The sequence below is a fragment of the Carettochelys insculpta genome, chromosome 2 (assembly GCF_033958435.1).
Source record: "Carettochelys insculpta isolate YL-2023 chromosome 2, ASM3395843v1, whole genome shotgun sequence".
NCBI lineage: Eukaryota > Metazoa > Chordata > Testudines > Carettochelyidae > Carettochelys > Carettochelys insculpta.
This window is the reverse complement of record NC_134138.1, coordinates 58,870,212-58,892,123: the sequence shown is the minus strand read 5'-3', so window position 1 is coordinate 58,892,123 and position 21,912 is coordinate 58,870,212. Positions and strand designations below refer to the sequence as shown.

At 39.8% G+C, this 21,912-nt stretch overlaps 1 protein-coding gene across 2 annotated transcripts in view; it reads left to right on the top strand.

The window, feature by feature from the left end:
- ZC2HC1A (zinc finger C2HC-type containing 1A) overlaps positions 1–21,912 on the top strand; it is a 45,211-nt gene that overhangs the window by 9,984 nt on the left and 13,315 nt on the right. For both annotated transcript variants that reach the window (XM_074987054.1, XM_074987053.1), the window contains exons 2-7: positions 3,893–3,969; positions 7,274–7,390; positions 9,457–9,598; positions 13,471–13,619; positions 15,911–16,007; positions 16,980–17,088. In XM_074987054.1, coding sequence (XP_074843155.1) covers positions 3,893–3,969; positions 7,274–7,390; positions 9,457–9,598; positions 13,471–13,619; positions 15,911–16,007; positions 16,980–17,088 — 691 coding nt within the window. The remainder of the gene's footprint in view (positions 1–3,892; positions 3,970–7,273; positions 7,391–9,456; positions 9,599–13,470; positions 13,620–15,910; positions 16,008–16,979; positions 17,089–21,912) is intronic.

Here is a 21,912-nt window from a genome sequence, read left to right as displayed (position 1 = left end):
TGGGATGCATCGGAACGGATAGTGGGATGAGTACAAGAGGGGCTTGTGCTCCAGACTTCTCCATCTCATCCCGCGTGTCCTGGAGTGCCCCATCTGGGGCCACCCAGCTGTCATTTACAGGGTTGCAAAATCCTTTAATCTGGCACCATTTACACATCCTCATGAAGTCACAGGAGGAGGAAAGGATGTTTTAGGATGGTGGGATTAACAGTTCACATACTGTCGTCATTTCATTGGTCATTGCCTTTATGATTTGGTCTTAGTAATATCTTCATCTCCTGAATATGTAGTCTGTTTAATTAATGTGGAGTATCCTTCTAAACTCCTTTGTTTTTTGTGATTGGAAATTCTCAGAATATCTTAAAGATTTTAACATTTTTTTGTTTGTCTATTTTGTGAGATATTCTTTGAATTCTACAGGTGCGTAATAGTACTTGGTAGTCTGCTTCATCCTTATATCAGATACAGAAACTTCCAGTTCTCAAACTAGTCTTGTAAAACTTGAATAGGCATTAAAGAAGCCTTTGTCCTTTAAGGAAAAAAAAAATTTGTAGAGGAGAGTCTCAGTTGTTCTGAGTTTGGTGAGGGAGGCTGAAGCATTGTCAGTTAATTGATTTCCCCATCTGACTACAGAGTATTTGTTTTCTTTCATCAGTAACCAGTTATAGAAAAATCATTGACTCCATAGTAGTACATTAAACATCTTAACCTTTTACATAACAGCAGTATTGGGGAGGTTCTTGTATTAGCTGCTGACATATAAATGAAAAAATTCTGGCCAATATATATCTCAGAGAGATTTATGCATTCTTTAAGTATCTAATGATTACAAGATTTAGACCATTGAGAGCGAACGTGTTCATCAAGTGACTAAAAAAACCTGCATTTTTGTTTTTTTGGTGATTTATGGCAGAAGAAATTACCCTTGGCAAATATCTAGAGCCCCGCAAATATGTGGATATCCACTTTATATTTGTGAGTATCCATATCCACAGATCGTTTTTGCAGATGCAGGTACCAATTTTGTATCCGCACAGGGTTCTATGACTATTATGATTAGTTGGGTGTCTGCTGAGAGCTGCAGTGGAATGTTACGAGTGGTGGACAGCGATATAGTATTACTGATTCTGCACTATCTGTGGGTGCTAATTGGTGTTACTGTGTAGAACTATGCTATCACTTTGCTATGGGCTCACAACAGTACTTCTAAATTAACTGAGCATGCTCAAACTAATTTGTTGTTTTTAATAGTGATTTAGAGCACTAATTTCCAGTGAATGGTGGGTTACTGAAAACTGTTCTGCTGTTGGGAAATGTTGGGTGCAGGAGAGACTGGGTGGCTTAGGGAATTGGTAAGGAAAGACACAATACATCTTCAGAATCACTGTTTCATACTTGCTTCTGCTGGTTTATATAGGAAGAATGCTGTCATCACTGCTTTTCCCAGGGGACGGCCACCCTTGCCTTTGGCACTCCTGGTGACATTTTCCGTAAAGAGGCTAAGGAGTAAAATGAAAGGTGGAGTCAACTACTTTGTCAAGATTCCCTTGAGTCAGGATTGAAGCACTTTGGCAAGTGATAGGAGGAAATCTGAATTGTGGCTGAACAAAGAATTTTTTTGCTGCCAGTTAGACTAATTTATTAAATTAAAAAAAGAATTAAGGAAAATGACGCTTGTATGTTCCATATTATTGAGTGGAAGATTTTGGGGAATGGAGAGGAACCTAATGGAAGAGGTTTAGCTGCCCAGCAAAATGTGAAAAGTGACAAAGGCTGATCAAACTATGTACACTGTGTGACAGACCACTCGGCAGTCCCTAAAGGGTCCTGCGCTTGTAGGTGGCTCTTTGTGAGACTCAGGGAGGACCCCCCCGCCTTGTTGTCCTGGGACTTCCCAAAGGGAAGGGTCTCCCTTTACCGAGCCATGTTCATCATAGGCCAGTCCGAATTTGGGTTTCCTCCTCCTCCTGCCTCAAGCTGGCCCTACCAGGGAGAGTGGAAGGGGGGAAAATGAATCCCACCCACTGCGCTGGAAGCTGGCCCAGGGACCCTAGGCAGGGAGGGAGCCAGTGGAGCTTTTTGTCCCTGCCCCATAACAGCTCTCTTTCCCTGGGCCTTTTCACCTCACCACTTCCTTCTGAGATCTTTCTCCCAGTACCATGCAGCTGCACAGTGCTTGGGTCTGGACTGGACTGGTCTCCACTCTCCACACCTCCAGCCTCATTCTCTCTGGGCACCATGCCCCTCCCCTCCTGCTTCCTGGGGAAAGCCTTTTTTAGAAAAGCCTGAAGGACTTTACTGGTCCCAGGTGCTTCCACTACAGCCTGATGCTGGCTGACCCTTGATGAGCCCCAGCTACCTATGCAGCCTGCAGGACTGCACTGTCTGGGAACTTACAAGGGGTACAAAAAGGGGCACCTCCAATGCCCAAAATGTTCCCCTCCCCCCGGGCACCTGTTGGCTGCAGACTGTGATCTGCCACAACTGATACGAGTAAGTTATGTATATGCTCAAGTGTTTGCTGGATCTGTCCCTTAGAGAATTGACTAAAACTGTTTCTGACGCATGTAATGACAATTTTCATCTGGTTTCCACAATATTTTTATATCAAAATCAAGCAGTTTCTGTTGTTAATGTTTGTGTTATTTGTTGGGAGTACCATGCTACATGATATAGTCATGCGCATCTGGTTTTTGCAGTAAATTCAGCTTGGCACATGCCTATTAAATGGTTTAATTACCACGTTCACAGGTTCAGTTTTATGCAAATAGGTCTGGCAAGCTGGAAGGCTTTTCACTTGCAATTTAACAGATCCATTTCTGGATAAGAATCACCAAGCTGCAACAGCCTGCTGTGGGAGCCTTCAGGAATGATCAGGGATAGGAAGAGGAGAGAGTTTGAGTGCTAAGAACCAGGGGAGGCATATTTTATCTCCAAATAATCATGATATCATGATTCATTATCCCAAAAGTATTATGTACCCCAAACTGGAAGAATAGTATCAATAATATTTTGCCTTTGCGGCTGCCATCTGTATCTGATGTTCTTACAGAAATCACTTTTACAACAGTGGTACTGACTTTAAAGTACAGGTTGAACCTCTCTCATCCAGCACCCTTGGGACCTGACAGGTGCGAGACTAGAGAATTTTCCAGATGACAAGAGGTCAGTATTTTCTAGCATAGCGTTAACACCACTTCCACTGCTTATTGGGTTCTTAGAAGACATTTAGGGGTACATTACAGCTAAATAACAGCACAGAACACTGAGAGCCAGGAATGGTGGCAAGAAGCAAACTTTGTGGGATCATGGGAAACTTGGCCACTAATAAGTGGTCATCTTGCTAAATAAAATCATGCTGGATTATGGAGTTTGCCACACGAGAGAGTTCCGGCTTAGAGGGGTTCAACCTGTATTTTATTTGTTTTTATTTAAAACTTTCTAAATTACTTGAAACATTATTGTTGAATTCTTCCCCATTAAAATTTTTATTAAATTTCACATTGTCTCTCAGACTTTTTCCTGCTAATACAGTGGATTGTGTGATACTCTAAATGCAGGCGTCAAATGCCCTCCTTAATAAAGAGCCATGAAGCAAGTTAGTTTTCTGATTTAAAATCTCTGACATGTTTGTAGCTTTTTTTTCTTTAGTTTTAGCTGATGGATTGCAAAAAGAAAAATTCAAAATATGTGTCTTGTGGGCACAGTGTTCTCAACATTTCACATGGAGATGGCTTTTTGTAATGAAAATATTGCTAAATATAGAAGGTCAGCAAAGTCACAAAATATTTGGTAGAAGATCAATTATGCAAAAAATCTTAAGTGTTGGCAAAAGGTTGAAAAGCTCAGTTTGTTTATAACAAATAGCACCTTTGTTTCTCGTTTTTGTTAGAAAGTGATCTTATAGTGCCAGCTGGAGATCTATTACCATGCAAGACTTGTGGAAGGACATTCTTTCCAGCAGCCCTTGTGAGTAAAATGAAAATATTTTGTATTTGCTTTTGGAGTAGGTTTCTCAGTGTGAGAAGCCTGTATTGAACCCTCTGACATGGTCAAAGCAGCGAAGCAGCCCAGTCTAAGTTTTCAAAAGTTACTAATGTCGTTGAGTTCCTGTTTTTTTAGCGGGTAACCAATTTGAAACATTTTTAAGGAACATGATTTTCACAGTTGCTGTGAAACTCAGGCCTCTTTAAAGGCTCCCATAATTACTAGTCACTTCTGAAAATGTAAGCCCATATATCCTCTATCAAATTCGTGAAGGGTGAATTTTGTCAACCATTCCCAGTCTGCCTTACCTTCCAGTGTCAGCCTGTCCTGTTAACAAAACTTTTTGTTTTATTGTGGGGAACCTAATATCAGGCTCCCTCTCACTTGGGAGTGTCAAGAAGTGGTTTACTAATGTAATACTTCAATGCATAAACAAGTGTACATTTTTTTAAGAAAAATGAAGATTTCAATGATACCTGACTTAATTTTTCCAGTTGACTTTTTTTCTTATTCATAGTGCTCCCGTGATCCTGAACACTATGCATAAGATTTTAACAATATGTGTGAGGTCTACATGCAAAATTGTTGTAACTGTTATATTTCATTATGTACATCAGGTGTTTTCTTGTCAAAAGGTAGGGGTGTAGAGTCTGTTCATTTTCAGAGAAAATCATCAAACTTCTCTGTGCAATGACAATACTTATCTATTCAAAGAATGCACATGCATTGACTTTGTACAGGTTGAATGCCTGTGATCAGGCACCCTTGGAACTGAACAGTTCCAGATGAGAGAATTTGCTGGACTACGGGAAGTCAGTATTGTCCAGTAGCATTACCAGAATTTCCACTACTTACTGTGCTTTTAGAAATCATTTGGGGTAAATTACAGCTAAATAACAACACAGAACACTAGGGCTATGTCTACACTGCATCATAAAGTCGATTTTAAGGCAGTTAGCTTGATTTTTACAATCTCCCTGTCTTCACTGTGAAAGCCATTAGGTCGATTTTAGGAAGCGCTAAGGTCAATATTATTACCCTCACAAAAGTAAGTGGGCATAGCGCCAAGTTCGAATTTAAAAGGTATATTAATGGTAGTTTTGAAACGACAGCTATTTACATCGACTTTATTAGCCTCCAGAGGTATCCCACATGTATTCCACAATGTCCTGTGGTTGTCTGCTCTGGCCGCTTTCATCTCCACTTCTTTCTAGGTGCGCAGGAACTGGGTAACAGGAAGCCTGCGAATTTGAATTTGACACTAGGAAGCCCAGGAACTTGAAGTGGGCACCTGGGCCCATTTTGAATTCATTTCTTTATTATCAGTGCAGTGATCATATCTACCCATGGAAAAAATAGCTGCAGTGCGAGGTAGTGGCTTCTTCCCTGCACAGGGTGTAGGAGGAGAGGCCGACACTTTTTTTCAGTTTTGGCACCAGTCCCCGCCCCACTGCACCATGTGAAGGCTAGGCTGTGGGCATCATGCTGGTATGAGAGGCCGAGAAAATTCTTTTTTGTAGTTCATAGTTGTACAGGGGAGCTCCCTGACACAGGCATCATGCAGTTGGGGTCAGTCCCCCACACAGCCACATCATATGGCTAGCCCCCGACCCAATAAAAGCACATGCCTGTGGTGCAGTGCAGACCATGCTCGCAGACAGCACCATGTTCTGGCTTGTGCACGGTGAAGGTGGGAAAGATTTTCAGGGGCTGGCTGTCACTAGTGGGAATTTCCCCCCCCCCCCCCATAGCAAAGATTTTGAGGGGGGGGGGTTGGCTGTCACCAGTGAGAATTCTGCCCCCGCAGCAAAGATTTCAGAGGCAGTCTGTCACCAAGGGGGATATCTGCTCCCTCCCCAACAGCAAAGATTTCAGGGACTGTCTGTCTTTGCTATGTTTTTGGTGGGGCAGCACATGCGGGGGGTGGGTGGCTGACAGAAAGCTAATGAGGGGACCCTGTCACCAGGTCCCTCAACTGCACCCCACTGCCAGAGAAAGCCCTGAAGGGACCATGTCAACTAGTCCCTCAATCACACCCCCCACCCCTGATGGTATGTGGGGGGCTGGCCCCCACACTAACTGATATTCAGAGCTGCCCCCTCACTCCCTTCTCCCCTCCCCCGACCTCCGGAGAAAGCTCCTGAAGGGACCCGTCCCTTGAAAGGAGCAAAGGACCACGTCAATGGGTCCCTCAGCTCCACCCTCCTGCCCCCTGTAGCGTGATCCGTCATACCAAAGTGAGCTTCGTAAATTTGGCTCCATTTCAAGAAAGCACTTTTTGTTTTCAGTGAACTGAATTTTTTCCATTATTATTTGCGAGATGTGTCATACCATACATACTGTGCTTTCAATGGGGGAAGAGTAGCTGAGGGACCAGATGAGATGCAACAGTCACCTTGGTGATCCCAGGGCGGAGCATCATTCTGGCATGTGGGTATGACGGTCCCCTGCCTGGCATGCTTGTTGGCTGATCAGGCAGAAGTCATGCTTAAAGGTGTACTTTCAGTGGGGAAAAGCAACTGAGCAACAGTTTACATGGTTCAGTCACCTTCTGAAGCCAGCCTATTTGGTTTTCTTTCACCTGGGATTCCCTTCTTTTACTACATCTGAAAAAAAGTCTGCTTTCAACAGAGGGGAGTGAGTGGAATGCAGGGTGGGAAGATGACATCACATACCCACAAACACTTGCTGGGCATTTTTTCCCATACTGCACCAGCAGAAGAACCCAGAATGCCATGGGACTGAGGGAGCTGTGGTATAGGTTCCCACAATGCAGTGCTGCAACAGTTGATGTTTGGTGGTTCCTTGTGACAGCACTAACTCACCTTTGTAGGAAGGTGAGGATATTCAACAGTGAATTTATAAAACTCAGCATTATAAAATTGAATTTAAGAAAATCAAATTTATATTGTAGTGTAGACATAGCCTGAGAGGTAGGGCTGGTGGCTGGAAACAAACTTTATGGGACCACAGGAAACTTGGCCATACCCATGATAAGTGGTCACACAGCTACCTTAAATCGTGCCAGATTATGGATGTTGCCAGATGAGAAAGTTCTGGATTAGAGAGGTTCAGTCTGTCCCTTTTTTCTCAGCACTTGGTGTGTTTTAAAGGGAAGGCTAGAAATGCAACAAGGGGAAGTGGCATAAATGTTTAGGTGAGGTCATTCCCATCTTCAGAAATAGTAGGCTGTTGGTTACTTTGTATTTGGTGGTTGAACTATCTGATGAGATCTTCATGCTGTTTGTATAACTATTGCATACTTTTCTTCCCCTTTTTCTCGTAGAAGAAACATGCACCCATTTGCCAAAAAACTGCAACTAAGAAAAGGAAGGCATTTGATTCCAGCAGACAGAGAGCTGAAGGAACTGATATTTCCACAGTAAAACCTCTGAAACCACGGGTAAGAAGATAATCATATTCAGAGACTGTTTTTGACAAAATACCATATTTGGGCTTGTACTGTGTGTCTAGTTCATTGATTATGTGCAAAGACCACTGCTAGTAAAGCATATGTAATAGACAGAACAGCCTTGGCCAAAACGTACTTTTAGATCGACAGACCAGGAATAATTTTAAGGTTAACTGTTTTGTAAAAATTGAGATTAAATAGAAACAGACCCAGTTTGCCTGTGATATACAGTAGTAACTTGTACCATTTAATAAGACATGGACTGCTAAAATCATATTGGAATTAAAATGTAGAAAGAAAAACAATGTAATCAGAATGACATTACTTTATAATATTGTTGAATTGGAATGGACCTTAAGAAGTCATTGAGTCCAGTCTCCTGCCCTCACAGCTGGACCTGATGATATTCCCTGACAGATTTCTATTTTTAAAATTTAACCTGTCCCTGATCCTAGAAAGCCACCCTGAAGGGTTGTACTCACAACCCTGGATTTACAAGGCTGGTGCTCTGATCACTGAGTTATTATTACTTCCCCCAGTAGATTATTAAATTTTATGAATACCTGGTAGAGATCTTGAAGATTTTTGTCTCTGTCAGTAGGATTGGAGCAAATGCGTTTGTATCTAAGGGCGTGACTATAAATGGGAGAAGTAAAGAAAACAAGTAAAGAAAAGTAAAGAAACAGATTCACCGGGCAAGACGACTACCTAGAAGCCAGCTACTTCTAGATAGGCCCAAGAGTGTTAATAACAGAATGCCACTTGTCATTACCTATAACCCCCACCTCAAACCCCTCCAGCACATTATTGACAATCTGCAACATAAACTGGAACATGATGTTTCAGTCACAGTCCCTAGGTGACAGGCCTGTTCTTTCCTACAGACAGCTACCCAACCTCAAGAAAATTCTCAGTAGCAACCATACATCACACCACAGAAGTACTAAGCCTGGAATCTTTCATTGCAACAAACCCCATTGGCAGCTCTGTTCACGTATTTTCAATAGAGACACCATCACTGGACCTAACCATGTCAGTCACATGATCAGGGATTGTATTCTTCACTTCCACTAATGTTATATATGCCATCATGTGCCAGCAATGCCCCTGTGCCACATACAATAGAAAAACTGGACAATCACTCACCAAAGAATGAATGGACACATATCAGACATTCTGAATCTGAACACCTACAAACCAGTCAGTGAGCATTTTAACTTGGTAGGATACGCTATTAAGGACTTAATCGTCTGTATTTTACAACAAAGAGATTTTAACACCAGGTTACAAAGGGAGACAACTGATTTGGAATTCATTTTCAACTTTGATACCTGTCACTGTGGCCTCAACAAAGATCTCAATTATCTTACTCATTACAACACCAGTGTCCCCACTTTTTATACTTGCAGTGATGGCAGACAACCCACTTAACTTAATTAGCACTTGCAGAGATTTTTTTTCTCTCTCCCTCCCTTCTTTCCCCTACTTAGCTGATTCCTCAGTGTTTTTCTCTGTTACTCTCCAGAGCTGAAGAAGTGGATCTTTCCTACAAAAGCTCATCCCTTAATAAATAATATTGTTAGTCTTTAAGGTGCTACAGGACTGCTTTCTTTGTTTTGTGAAGATATGGACTAACATGGCTACCTCTCTGAGTATAAAATGGAGTTCACAGGTTGCTGCAGATATATTCCACTCTGTCACACTGAACCTTGGTTCTGGACTAGGGATCAGAGAAGGGTGTCGTATATCACGGTTTCCAGAAATAACAGTTACGCTGCTGATAAAAGTATTTGCTCTTTGGTTTTCTAGCGTGAAAACTTTTGCCATCTTTGTGCAAAGACTGACTATCCAAGTTTCTCTCTTGTTTGTCGAAGATGTCAGTCATGTTCTTCTTTGCAGACTCTGAGAGCTATTTGTGTCTCTTGAAGTAGAATTTAGCTTTAGAATCAGTCAGGATTTTAAATATAAGGGTATTAGGGCATAATAAAAGCAGTAATGTATTTACTGTAAAATGAAAGAACCCAAAACATCTTAATTTTTTTCTGTTGGCTTTATAGCCAGAGCCTCCCAAAAAACAATCCAACTGGAGACGAAAGCATGAGGAATTTATAGCAACTATACGAGCAGCCAAGGGACTGGATCAAACCCTCAAAGAGGGTGGAAGGCTTCCTCCCCCTCCTCCACCGTCATATGATCCAGGTATGTGAAATGGTGAAGTTCCACAGATGTTTGTAACTTATTTTGATATGTTATCTGTCTTGAATTGGTAAGGAATGAATTGGAATCAGATGCTCATGAATGCATACTGAGAAATGTCATCTGATAACAGGTAAGTAACCAATGAATTGTTACTAATTCTCACTGGCTGAAAATTGCTTATGTCTCTGATTGGTTAGGTTTTTGTTTAGTTTCTTTGGAAAAGGAATTTTTTTTCTAAGAAGCAGGCCCTCCTAGAAAATATGTAAATCATGCCGAGCATACGTAGCTCCCTTGTGCTGTTGTATCATTTTTTTAATCAGAGTTGCCTGTGGTCAAGTGAAGACTTCAGGTTATTTGTCCCAAAAGTTGGTCTGCTGTGTTATGTTCTTCTGAACCAGACTGCTAACCTGACACTGGAGTATTACAGTATTGAGGCACATTCTAAGGATGGCAGATTGAGGAAGCCCTCCATGGAGCGATCTCAAGGGGTTGTGCCACGTAATATGGAATAAGTTGCTGTGGACCAACGGTACCTAAGAGAAGGGAAACTCTGATTCCAAACTGGGACAGACTGAGCCTGCAAAGCCTTTTTTAGGTGCATCAGTCTAGGAGAAGAAACTCTGATCTGAAACCTCAGCTCTCCTGCTAGTGTACGTGTCACAGTTCTTGTGCCTGTGCATGATTGTCCCTGTGAAAACACATAATGGGGTTGGAACTCACAAGCCCGCCTCTCTAAAATCTGTTCATATGTGAAGGTATCGCTCATGATGCTAAAGATTTACCTCTTGGTAAAAGTCCTATGGTGACATGCAAGTGACATCAGAGGTAGGTGGAGGATTCCACTTGCAACATTTTGTCACAAACCTGCACATATGCCTCTCAGGTGTGACACTTGTCTGTCTGGTGAACTGGAACAACAGCAGCTCCCATATCCTGCCTAGGTGTCAAACCAGCCCTACTCTGGAACAGCATTGCTTTCTTCAAAAGAAGAGGGGAAGAGAAAACAATCCCTAAACCCAGCTTGCTCCCTGTTGATTAACCATGGCTGACTGGACATCCAATTTTTGTGATCACAAGGGATAACCAACGACTAAAAAAATGTATCAACCTCACGCAGTCATTTCATGATGGCATGCTTGGTTGCATCCTTAACAATGGAGAGACATCAGCAGCTTTTGAAATATCAGATGGTACAAAGCAAGAATATGTCCTTGTTCCTCTCCTGTTCAACGTCTATTTTTCAGTTATGGTGTTTGTTGCTTTTAAAGACTGCATGTTGCGCACACCTATTCAGTTCTGGACAGATGAGAGTATTTTCAAACTCCAGAGACTTCAGGCTTGCACTGTCCATGACTTTCTTTTTGCTAATGAGTGTGTGTTGTTGACATATTCAGCGAAGGTTGGACAGGAGCTTTTTGATCATTTGTTACTTCTGCCCGCCACTTTGAACTCACAGTGATCATCAGGAAGACAGAAGTTATGCCTCAGCCTGTTTGGAAAGAGTACAGCACTCCAGTGATCACTGCTGCTGATACAGTCCTGAAGGCTGTTGACAAGTTCTGCTACCTCGGATATGTGCTGTCCTTTAGCATAAACGCGGGTCATGATGTATCTGCTCAATTAACCAAAGCCAGTGTTGCCCTTGGAAAATTGACCAAACTCCCATGGAATGACCATGGTATCAAACTCCATACCAGGGTAGCAGTTTATCAGGCAGTTGTCCTGAATATCCTGCTGTATGGCTCAGAGTCATGGATAATATATCACTGTCATGTTTTGAAACTTGATCAGTTCCATATGTGCTGTCTGAAGAAGATTACTCACATGAATTCGTGGGACAAAATTCCTAACATGGAGGTCCTTAAGCAGGTAAGCAATGCTTATGAACAAACAGTTGTGCTGGATTGTTCATGTTATGCAGATGTATGGTACATGGGTACCAAAGATGGTGTTCTGTGTCCAGCTTGATCATGGAAAGCTCTCTATCAGTAATCAGTATAAGCTCTAAAAAAACATCTTGAAGGCCAACATGAAGTCATAAGGCATATCCCAATGATTTGGAAAATCTAGTTCAGGATAGATTTTCCTGGCGGCAAACCACTGTACAGACTCTCAAATGCTTTGAGAGTCAGTGTATCCAGGCACTACAGGAAAGGCATTAAGATCCAGAACTGCTGCACTTGAAGGTTTATTTTTATTTGACATCTGTAATCAGCACTGCCAGCCAAGAATTGGTTTAGTTGCTCACCAGTGGTGTCATAAAAGATGAGATCCATCGATCAGTCCAAGCAAGTCCACTAAGTTTAAAATCAAAACCATTTTAATTAGTGGTATGTATAATGTACCTCTTGTTTGAAAGGGAGGTCATGCAGAATATCACTAATATAGTCCTGTACTAGCATTTCCTACTGTTGAATGCTCACTGTGACTGTGTCCATGGATATGTTTTGTAGCTGTCCTTTCTTCAAGCCAGTGAACAATAACCTGATAAGGCTGAAAAAAGTATCTTTATTTGAACTATTTATTTGTATCCTCATCAAATCTGTCATGTGCTTTGCTGCACATGTTTATGTCTGCTTATGACCAAGTTACTTGTAGAAACTTCCATTCAACTACTGCAATGCTACTGGACAACATCAAGGGTAGTCCTCATAGCCAGGTGTCTGTATAGCTGAAAAATTCAAGGAACAAATCTACCAAATGTAGTTTGGAAAGGATACAAACCCTGATGCTTAAAGACTTAAGCGAACCTCTAAGGGTCTGATTTAAAGCCCATTGAAATAAATGGAAAGGTTTCTGTTGGGTTTCAAATCATGCCCTCTCCAGAAAGGTTAGAAAGAATTCTTCCCTGTGAGCAGTTTCCTCTGTAATTATTCATTCAGGATTTCTGGCACCATCTGTACTAGATACAAGGAATGGGTCTAAATGAAGTACTAGTTTAATCCAATAAGGTAATTCTTATGGTACACTCCTTGTGTTTAATCCATTTTATTATAAATTTGATGAGATTGTATTGTGTAATTTTAAAGATAGCCCCTAATACAGGGCACTCTTCTCTCTTTTCCCTCTTCATTCAGTAAAGAAGCCTCTTAATCTGTTAATTTGTATGTTGCCATACTGAGCTAATTCTAATGTATTACCATTCCTCTATGTGAAGTTCATACATTGAAGCTATGTGAACATTGACTGCTGTGTCTTAATGGGAGTTTACCTATAAAGACCCAAGAATATTTACACCTTGAAATTTATCATCTCTAAGGCAACGTATTTGAACATAGAAGCCAGGATTGTCTTTCATTGGTACAAATTTTAGCAAAGCTTTCTGTAGTTTTGCAAAGATGGCAAGAGTTGTTCCTCTTGCAAAGTAAGAGACACTGTAGTCACAGTGATGATTTAAGTTCATTCTGAGTAACAACACCCACAGATTAACCTGTTTAAGACTGCCTCTAACATGAGTAATGTTTTCCCTGTGATTCAGTTTCCCTGTTCCATATGTGACTTAATTTTTAGTATTGTCTTCAGTATGCAGAGTAGAGTGTTCACTTGCCTCAAAAGTATCAGTGAAAATTGGAAATTGGTGTTATCTTTTGGGACTTAATAAAGATTTTGGAAGTGTAACTCAAACCCCAAACATAACTAAGTACCTTCAAATACAAAATTACTAGTGACTGTGGGGCAGTTGTAGTAATCATGAATCTTGACTTTTAATTAGGCTTTTGACACAGTCCTGTAGGAAATTCTCAAAATCAAACTAGGAAAATAAAGTCTAGAATACATTACTATAATGTGGCACACAAGCGCCTGAAAGACCAGTGAGTGTTCATATACTTTTTCAGTACAAGCTTATTGTTTTTGTTTTGTTTTGTTTTAAGATTATATTCAGTGTCCATATTGCCAAAGAAGATTTAATGAAAATGCAGCAGACAGGCACATCAATTTCTGCAAGGAACAGGCAGCGCGTATTAGTAATAAAGGAAAATTGGCTGCTGATACAAAAGGGAAGCTGCCTGCCCGAACACAGGTGAGTTATGATATTCTTTGGTGGCTTGTTTTATGTCTTTGTAATTGTTAAGCCAAGTCAGTTCATCATTTTAGGTATATCAAAAAGGTAAATATTTAGATTGAGTTAAATAAAAATTAATTTATAGATATAAATATAGGTTTGTAGAGTTAAATAATACAAGTCCTGAATAACATAGCTGGGGAGAGAAATCAAGAGACATAGGTAAGAGGAAAGTTATGGGTTTGGATGATAGCTAATCAAGAGATTCAGGAAGAATTTCCCAGAGAATAGGCATCAGAGAAGAGAAAGCTGTCTCATAAACATTAACAGAGAGGAAGCCGTGCTAGTCTGAACACTGTCAGAACAAAAAGCAGTCAAGTAGCACTTTAAAGACTAGCAAAAGAGTTTATTAGGTGAGCTTTCGTGGGACAGACTCACTTCTTCAGACCATAGCCAGAAGACAGTCTGTTCTGGTCTGGCTATGGTCTGAAGAAGTGGGTCTGTCCCACGGAAGCGTACCTAATAAACTCTTTTGCTAGTCTTTAAAGTGCTACTTGACTGCTTTTTGTCTCATAAATATAGTTGAGATTATGGCAAATGGCATAGATGTAGCTCTTCAGGCTTCTGCGAGCAGAATACTGTAAGGTTTCTGGAGGCATTAGGATGATGAGTACAGTAATCCCTCAAAATATGCAATTTTGGCTTGTGCTTAACTCGCATTAAAGAGAGTTAAGCACAACTCAAAATCTTGCTCCCCACCCCTGGCATGGCCCCAGCTCACCCGCCACAGGGCTGCATGGCTCTGACTCAACTCCACCTCCCCAGCCCCCCTGCAGCCCTAACCAACCCCAGGCTTAACTCTCCTGCCCCCCCACACGTCCCTAGCCCACTTCCAGGCTTAGCCCTCCCCAACTGCCCTGCCCCCACCCCAAGACATACGTTTCAAAAGGAGCTCTAGGTGTTCTTGCTCCTTCCCCAGGTGCAGAACAAGAGTTCCGCTGGGAAAAAAGATGCCTCCCCTCAACTTACGCAAAATTTCAGTTATGCTAAGGTGCGTGGGAACACAGCCCTCGCATAACTCGAGGGGCTACTGTACAGAGAGGCAAGATTTGTAAACTAGGTTGAAACAATTCAAGAGAACATTAAAAAAAATTTTTAAAGTGAATTCTTCAGCTACAGGGGAGCATGTTAAGCTACTAGAGTATGTCAGTTCTGGCTCTGCTTCATGGTCCATATGAGCAGATGCAGATATATATACTAGGTTGCTGTGATGACGGTACAGGTTGAGCCTCTCTAATCCAACACCCTTGGGACCTGACCGATGCTAGATGAGAAAATATGATGGACCATGAGAGGTCATGTTGTCTAGCACATTACCAACACTTCAGCTGCTTCCTGGGTTCTTAGAAGACATTGAGGGGCAAATTACAACTAAATAACAGCACAGAACACAGAGAGCCAGGACTGGTGGCTAAAAACAAACTTTATGGGACCATGGGAAACTTGGCCACACCCATGATAAGTGGTCATCCAGCTAACAAATCACGCCAGATTATGGATATTTCTGGACAAGAGAGTTCCATCTTAGAGAGGTTCAAATTGTATGTAGATTTGTGGACATGAGACATGTAGGTGGAAAAGAAAAATGCTAATGGTCGAGAATGATGCTAGGTTTACCTATCAGTAGCAAATGGGAGATCTTGTGTGTTTATCATCTGTCTTGTTCCTTTCTAAACTACCTTCTCCATGAGAGAGAGGTGGTTTTAGTTGAGAGGGTAGAATACAAAATGAACACAAACTAACACAGTTAATAAACAAAGGTAAATAAAATTAATCTTGCATCATCTCCTGAAGATGATTAGGCTTCAGTTCTGAGCAGAATCTGTTGCAATGTCGAGCTGTGTGAATGATGTTTGGAACAATGAAAAGAGACTATTTTCCTGAACACCCTAATAGAGGAAAATTTTAATGATGGGGTGATAATATTTGTGGTTATTAAGAGATGAAAAATGGGAGATGTTGGAGGGTGGGGAGAGAAACAGTGGATACAACTGAAAAGTTTCTACCAGTTAGAATTTTTTAACCATTTAATAGTATTTTACATTCTATGGACATGAAATGTCTTCCAAACCTGTAGAAACAACTTTTTCAACCACTGTACCAGAAGCAGTGCTAATGATGATTTCAGTAATGGGTGTGGGAAGACAGGCTTACATTTAATTACGTACATTCATATTATATTTAATTACTTGATTAAACAGTTAACTGATTAATTATATTATAGTTGAGTTTTATGTCCATTGTTACAGTACAAGCCTACTACAGTTAAAAAGGCACCTTCTACAGGATCAACTCCATCCTCATCACGCTTACCACAGCCAAGTAATGTTAGCAAAACTGTTGTAGGTATGAATTGGTATTTTTGAATTATATATCTGTGTTCCAGTTAATTGATTTCAAACAATGAAATCAAGATGATATAATTTTGGTAACAGTAGAGTTCTACAAGTGGTGCACACAGATAAAGACATCATAGAAACTTCTTATGGGGAACTCATAGAGCTTCAATAGAAGAACGTGAGTGAATTATTGGCAGCTGGCTTTTACTTGTCAACTACCTCCAGTGGCTTTTACTAGTTTTTTGTAATCACAGCTGTTTTGCTACGTTTGTGATTGACACCAATTGTGATATTTATTTATAAGCTTGATTACTCAACAAAAATCAGTTAAAGCAAAGATATAGTAAATATCATAAAACAGGGATTTCAGTCACAATTCATCAAAACACTTTAGTACATGCTTAACTTTAATTATGTATCACCTTACTGAGGTCACTGGGACTGCTTTCTTGCTTAATTACACATTTGGTTAAGTATTTTGTTTAACTGGGACCTCTTGGGACTGATCAGTGCAACATTGCTTCTGATTTCAGCCTATTGAAGTCACCCTTTTGAAGTTTTCTTTTGGTTGGTAAATTCTCTTTGTACACTGCGTACGCTGGTCAGAAATTTAATATATGTATGGTAAAGCAAATTCCATAGACACTGGTCTCTATTCTAATCACAAATAGGCACCTAGCATTTATCTCAGTGGAATTCATTAAAACAGTTATTCAGGACCTCTGCATTATAGAATTTTAATCCACCTACTTATGCCCTCATATTTTAGAATAGAATAGACCTTATTGTCTCCCTGGGCATCTCTATATTTTCTAGGTAATGATTAATACTCTTGCTAATGCCATTATATATTTACAAATTAGTTTTGAAGAATTTTGTGTAATGATTTGAAAGTGGGCTGTCATCTTATACAAGAATACTATTTTTACATCTAATATCAACATTTAATATTAGGTTGTAATATTTATTTTGTCGTAAGGTACACCTACGAGTAAAGTGTTATCTACAGGTGGGCCTTCTGGAAGCAAAATTCAGACCTTATCTCCAGCTCATAAAAATTCAGTGAGCATGACAAGCCCACAAACAGGGTAAGTCTGTATTAATTTTGTAGCTAATGTTTTATTTGTCCCTGATGATGATAGTTGTAAAAGTGCTAGTTGTTCATTGTGCTATTAATTATATTTTTTAAAAAATACTATTCTTTCTATTAATGATATTGATTAAATGGACCAATTCCGTCCCTGATTTAACTCCGCTGAATTTTCTACGTATGTACCAAAGATGAATTTGACATGGTGCATTTACATGAAGTGTTGCAATTACATTTAGGCCGGGGTGGACAAAGTACACCCCATACACAGGATGCAGCCCACCAAATATTTCTCTGCAGCCCACCATGACCCTGCAGCTGCCTAAAAGCCCAACTATAGAGGACATTCATTCTAAGAAGAGAAGTGACTGATGGATACAAACAGATGTCTGAGTACCCAGAAATACTGAGACCACATTGGTCAGCATGAGAGGCAGTATTATCTGCATACTGATGCCCTAACTGTTGTCAAGTTTTGGGTTGTGGGTTTTATTTTTTGGGTAAGCATCATGGAAAAGTAGGGTTTTAAAGGACGATAGTGAGGTTGCTTTGTGGGTGTTTACACAGAGCTCCTCCCAAGCATAGTGGGCAATATGGGAGAAAACACGAAGATGCTTATTTGAAAATTTAACAAGTAGGCAGTGAAGGCTGGTATCTTAGACTGTTGGACACAGGCTTTGACATTTCAATAGTATGTGAATCATGACAAGCTCAGAGTAGTTATCAATAGTTGAATGTCAAACTGGGAGGGCATATCTAGTGGAGGCCAATTCAGTCTACTTGTCTGCTGTTATTCAATATTTTAATTAATGACTTGGATAATGGGATGGAAAGCATGCTTATAAAATATGCAGATAACACTGAACTAGGCAGAATTACAAACACTTTGGAAGACAGGATTAGAATTTAAAAGAACCATGACAAATTAGAAAATTGGTCTGAAATCTAGATGAAATTTAGTTATAGACAAGTGCAAAATATTTCACTTAGGAAGGAAAAATCAAATGCCCAATTACAGTATTGGAACAACTGGCTAAGTAGTAATGTTGCTGTAAAGAGGGTGGGGGATTACAGTTGATTTCATATTAAATATAAATCAGTAATGTGATTCATCTTCAAAAATGTTTACCATTCTTGGGTATATTAACAGGTGTGTCATATATGAAAAAGTCAAAGGTTAACTGTCCTACTCTGTTCAGTGCTGGTGAGTACTTTGTCTAGTTCTGTTGAAGCCTGTGCAAGTACAAAATTGGTATCTGTATCCACAGCTGTATCTGCAAAAACGATCCATTGATATCCTCACCCACATCTATGGATGCAGATACCCACATCTATGGATGCAGATACCGACATATATAAAGCAGGTATCTGCAAATTTGCAGGGTTCAAGATACAAAATTGAGCTGCAGATATCCTTATCCATGGATGCAGATACCTGCAGGTATAAAGGGGATAGGTGTGAGGTCTATACAGTTCTGGAAACTAAGTATAAGAAAGATGTGCCCAAATAGGGGACAGCAACAAAAATGATCAAAGGTTCAGAAAACATGAATTATGAGGAAGGGTTAAAAAATGGCCATGTTTTAATCTTGAATATTTTGGTTAACTGAGTTATACTTTACCAATGGAACATCGATTTTCAAAAGTTAGAATACAATAAAATGAATGAAGTATAAAATATTATACAGATAATAACCAACCCATTAGTAGCACTACACTGCAACGTGGTTGGTTCCTTGAAGCACTAAGGTGTATATAGGTAAATATTTCTATACAGTAGGTCACCCTATGATACTACATATCATTATGGACAGCGCATGGCATGCAGCCAGATAACTAAAAATGTACTTAACACTAAAACTATAATGAATATAATTTAATATTTATTTGATGATTCAGAAGGAACTTCGGGATCTTGTATCAGAGGAGTAGCTGTGTCAGTATGCAACTGCGAAAATGAGAAGTCCTGTGGCGCCTTATAGACTAACAGACATATACAAGCATAAGCTTTGGTGGGCAAACACCTACTTTGTCAGTGGATGCATCTAATGATGTGGGACTTTGCCCTTGAAAGCTTATGCTCCAATATATCTGTTAGTCTATAATGTGCCCCAGGACAACTTCTTGTTTTTTCAGGATCTTGTGGTACTTCAGGGTCATGGTTATCAACATCAATTATCAACATCAATTATCATTGTAGATGCAGAAGTGTAAGAGACTGGGCTGAATCTGTAATGATTCTATGGCAAGTCCCAGAACATGCTTTTTTCAGTAAATCCCTAATTCAGTTTGCTTACTTATCTTCAATCTCTTTCTCACGAAAGTGCAGAGCAGAATGTGCAATTGCATAAGATGCTGGGAAGTGTACTGGTCCCAGGTACTGGTCCCAGGTACTAGACTAAATATTTGTATTAGGAGATATCAGAAATGCTGGTTAAGTGAGCTTTCTGGTTAACTGCATGGCAGATAACAGGGCTTTTACTATATTTAGAAGTATGAATTTTGAACAGGAAAGTAAAGAGCTCCTCTTCTGCCCCAACATACTGGATAATGTTCCTTTTACTGTAGTTGTAAATTCTACAAGCGCCAGAAGACCATCATTCCGCTGTACTGGTTTGTCTGCATAGAGGACAATAGCCTACTACTGCTATCAGTAGTTACTGGTGTTATTTTAAGAGGTGAAGGTCTGTTTTCTGGATCTAAAAGTTGCAAATCTGCTGCTGACCCTTATGTTGTCAGTATAATGTTCCTAGATGTACTTTGTTTTCAAAGAAATTTTTTAAGCTTAAATTACACTGGAAAAGTACTCTATTAAAAGATAATTATTAAGATTTGCAAAGTCAAGGACTCAGATGTTAGGAAATGCTAGAATTAAGGTTGTCTTAATCTAGCCAACTTTTGTAGATCCATTAGTTACATAATGTAATATTCTTTTCCTTTCTCCACTGTCCCCCATCCGCCAACACTTCATTCAGTGCACAGGATAGACAAGATCTGAATATAAACCAGGATACAATGAAGGAGACTTCATACTGCTTGATTTTTTGCAAAAGTAGAAGGGTTTAGTGAGTGTGGCATGGGATGGTAGGAAGTGAGAGGATGATACCATGACTGAGGCAGTTGAATCATTCTGAAAACGTCATTCTGTCTGTGCCTCTACCACATTGTTCCTGTGTGATGATGGGCAAGTCATCAAAACCAATTTTTTCACAGCTGACCACTGGTATCATGGTCATTTTCTGGGCGCCCAACCTGAAACCCTGTAGACTGATTTGCAGAAGACCTCAGAATAGCAGATGAAGTTAATAGGAGCATTGTTTTGAAAATATAAAATGCTGTAAAAATTCAGTACCTTAGGCATCTCAAGTTAAGTATGAAATGTTAATGGATATCTTTGACACTTCTGGCTTAATTTTGCTGTGCCCGTTTAATATCTGTAAAATGAGAATAACGTTTTTTTCTATGCAATAGTCACACGAGTCAGAAGAGTTTGATGAAAGTCAGCATTCTCAAAGGGTAAAATGTTTATCAAGATGAAACACTTTTTTACTAGAACATTTATTATTTGAGATCTATGTAAGTTGTGACCAGAAATATACAAGAATAAATCCCTTTGAAAAAATCAAAAGCAGCTTTAAGACCTTCAAAAATTGCCTCCTTCATAAAGCCCAAGCCTAAGAATTTCTTCTCTTATTTGCTTTGCTGCAGACAATTTACATAGTAAAAGAATGTTAGATACATCATGTTTAATTATATCACACAGTTTTGTGTTTTCATTATACCATACAAGATAAATAAGTTCAGAAATATTTGGCACTAAAGCGGCAGACCTCCAGCTAATGCGGTGTAGAAAGTGTCACTTTTCTCTCTGTCAATACTAAACCACTTATTGAGCATGGGGTTGTGGGATAGCATACTGTTGCAGGTAAAACATAAAGCAAAGGTCTTGATCACTTTTTTTATACATTAAAAAGTTTGTACCGATCTCATGAAAATAAGCAGATTAACCCCAATGTCCTGACCAAATTCCAGTATGGATAACTGTATTCACTGTAAATAAATCATGCCTAAATTTGTAATTAGTGTTCTTTCCTTCCAATGATAAACTGTGGCATAATGTTTAACAGTACGCAGAAACAACTGACACCTTCCATTTTTTGTACCTGTTACAACAAAGATATGAGGCTTAATTGAGTTCATTATAAAGTGCTCCAGGATCCTCAGATGAAAGACACAGGAATGCATTGAATTATTTGTGGTTCTAACAATATGCCTCTCACTACTAGAATTACAGCAGGTATTTTGTTTGTAGGGAAGGAAGCACTGAGAAGTCTGTGCACAGATAGCTAAAAGTAGGGGAATCTACAATACTAGCAGTTCACTATAACGTGTAAAGTAGCAATACTGTTGCCCTGTAGGTGGCTCTCCTTCACTGCTTCGCAAAACTATTGTTGAAAAGAATCCCTGTTTAGATAGGGCAGTTAATCACACATCTTTTAAAGATGATCTGTGCAATGCACTGTTGTGTGTAAATACTTCTGTAATAAGAAAATTCTGTAGCTTCATTTTATTTTGTAATGTTTAAATAGATGATGTGCAACTCTGTGGTAGCATTCTCTCATATGCTTCTAGTTCTCAGGGTAGGGTCAGAAAGACAGGCATAACTAAATAGTCAAAATCTGTGCATGAGATGTTGATGTAGTGAGGAGGATTTTAGGTTTATAGGAACAGAGGAACCTTTTGAGAAAGAGGGAGCTTATATGGGAAGGATGAGTTTCACCTAAACCAAAACAGAACCAGAGTGCTGACTTGTAAAATTGGA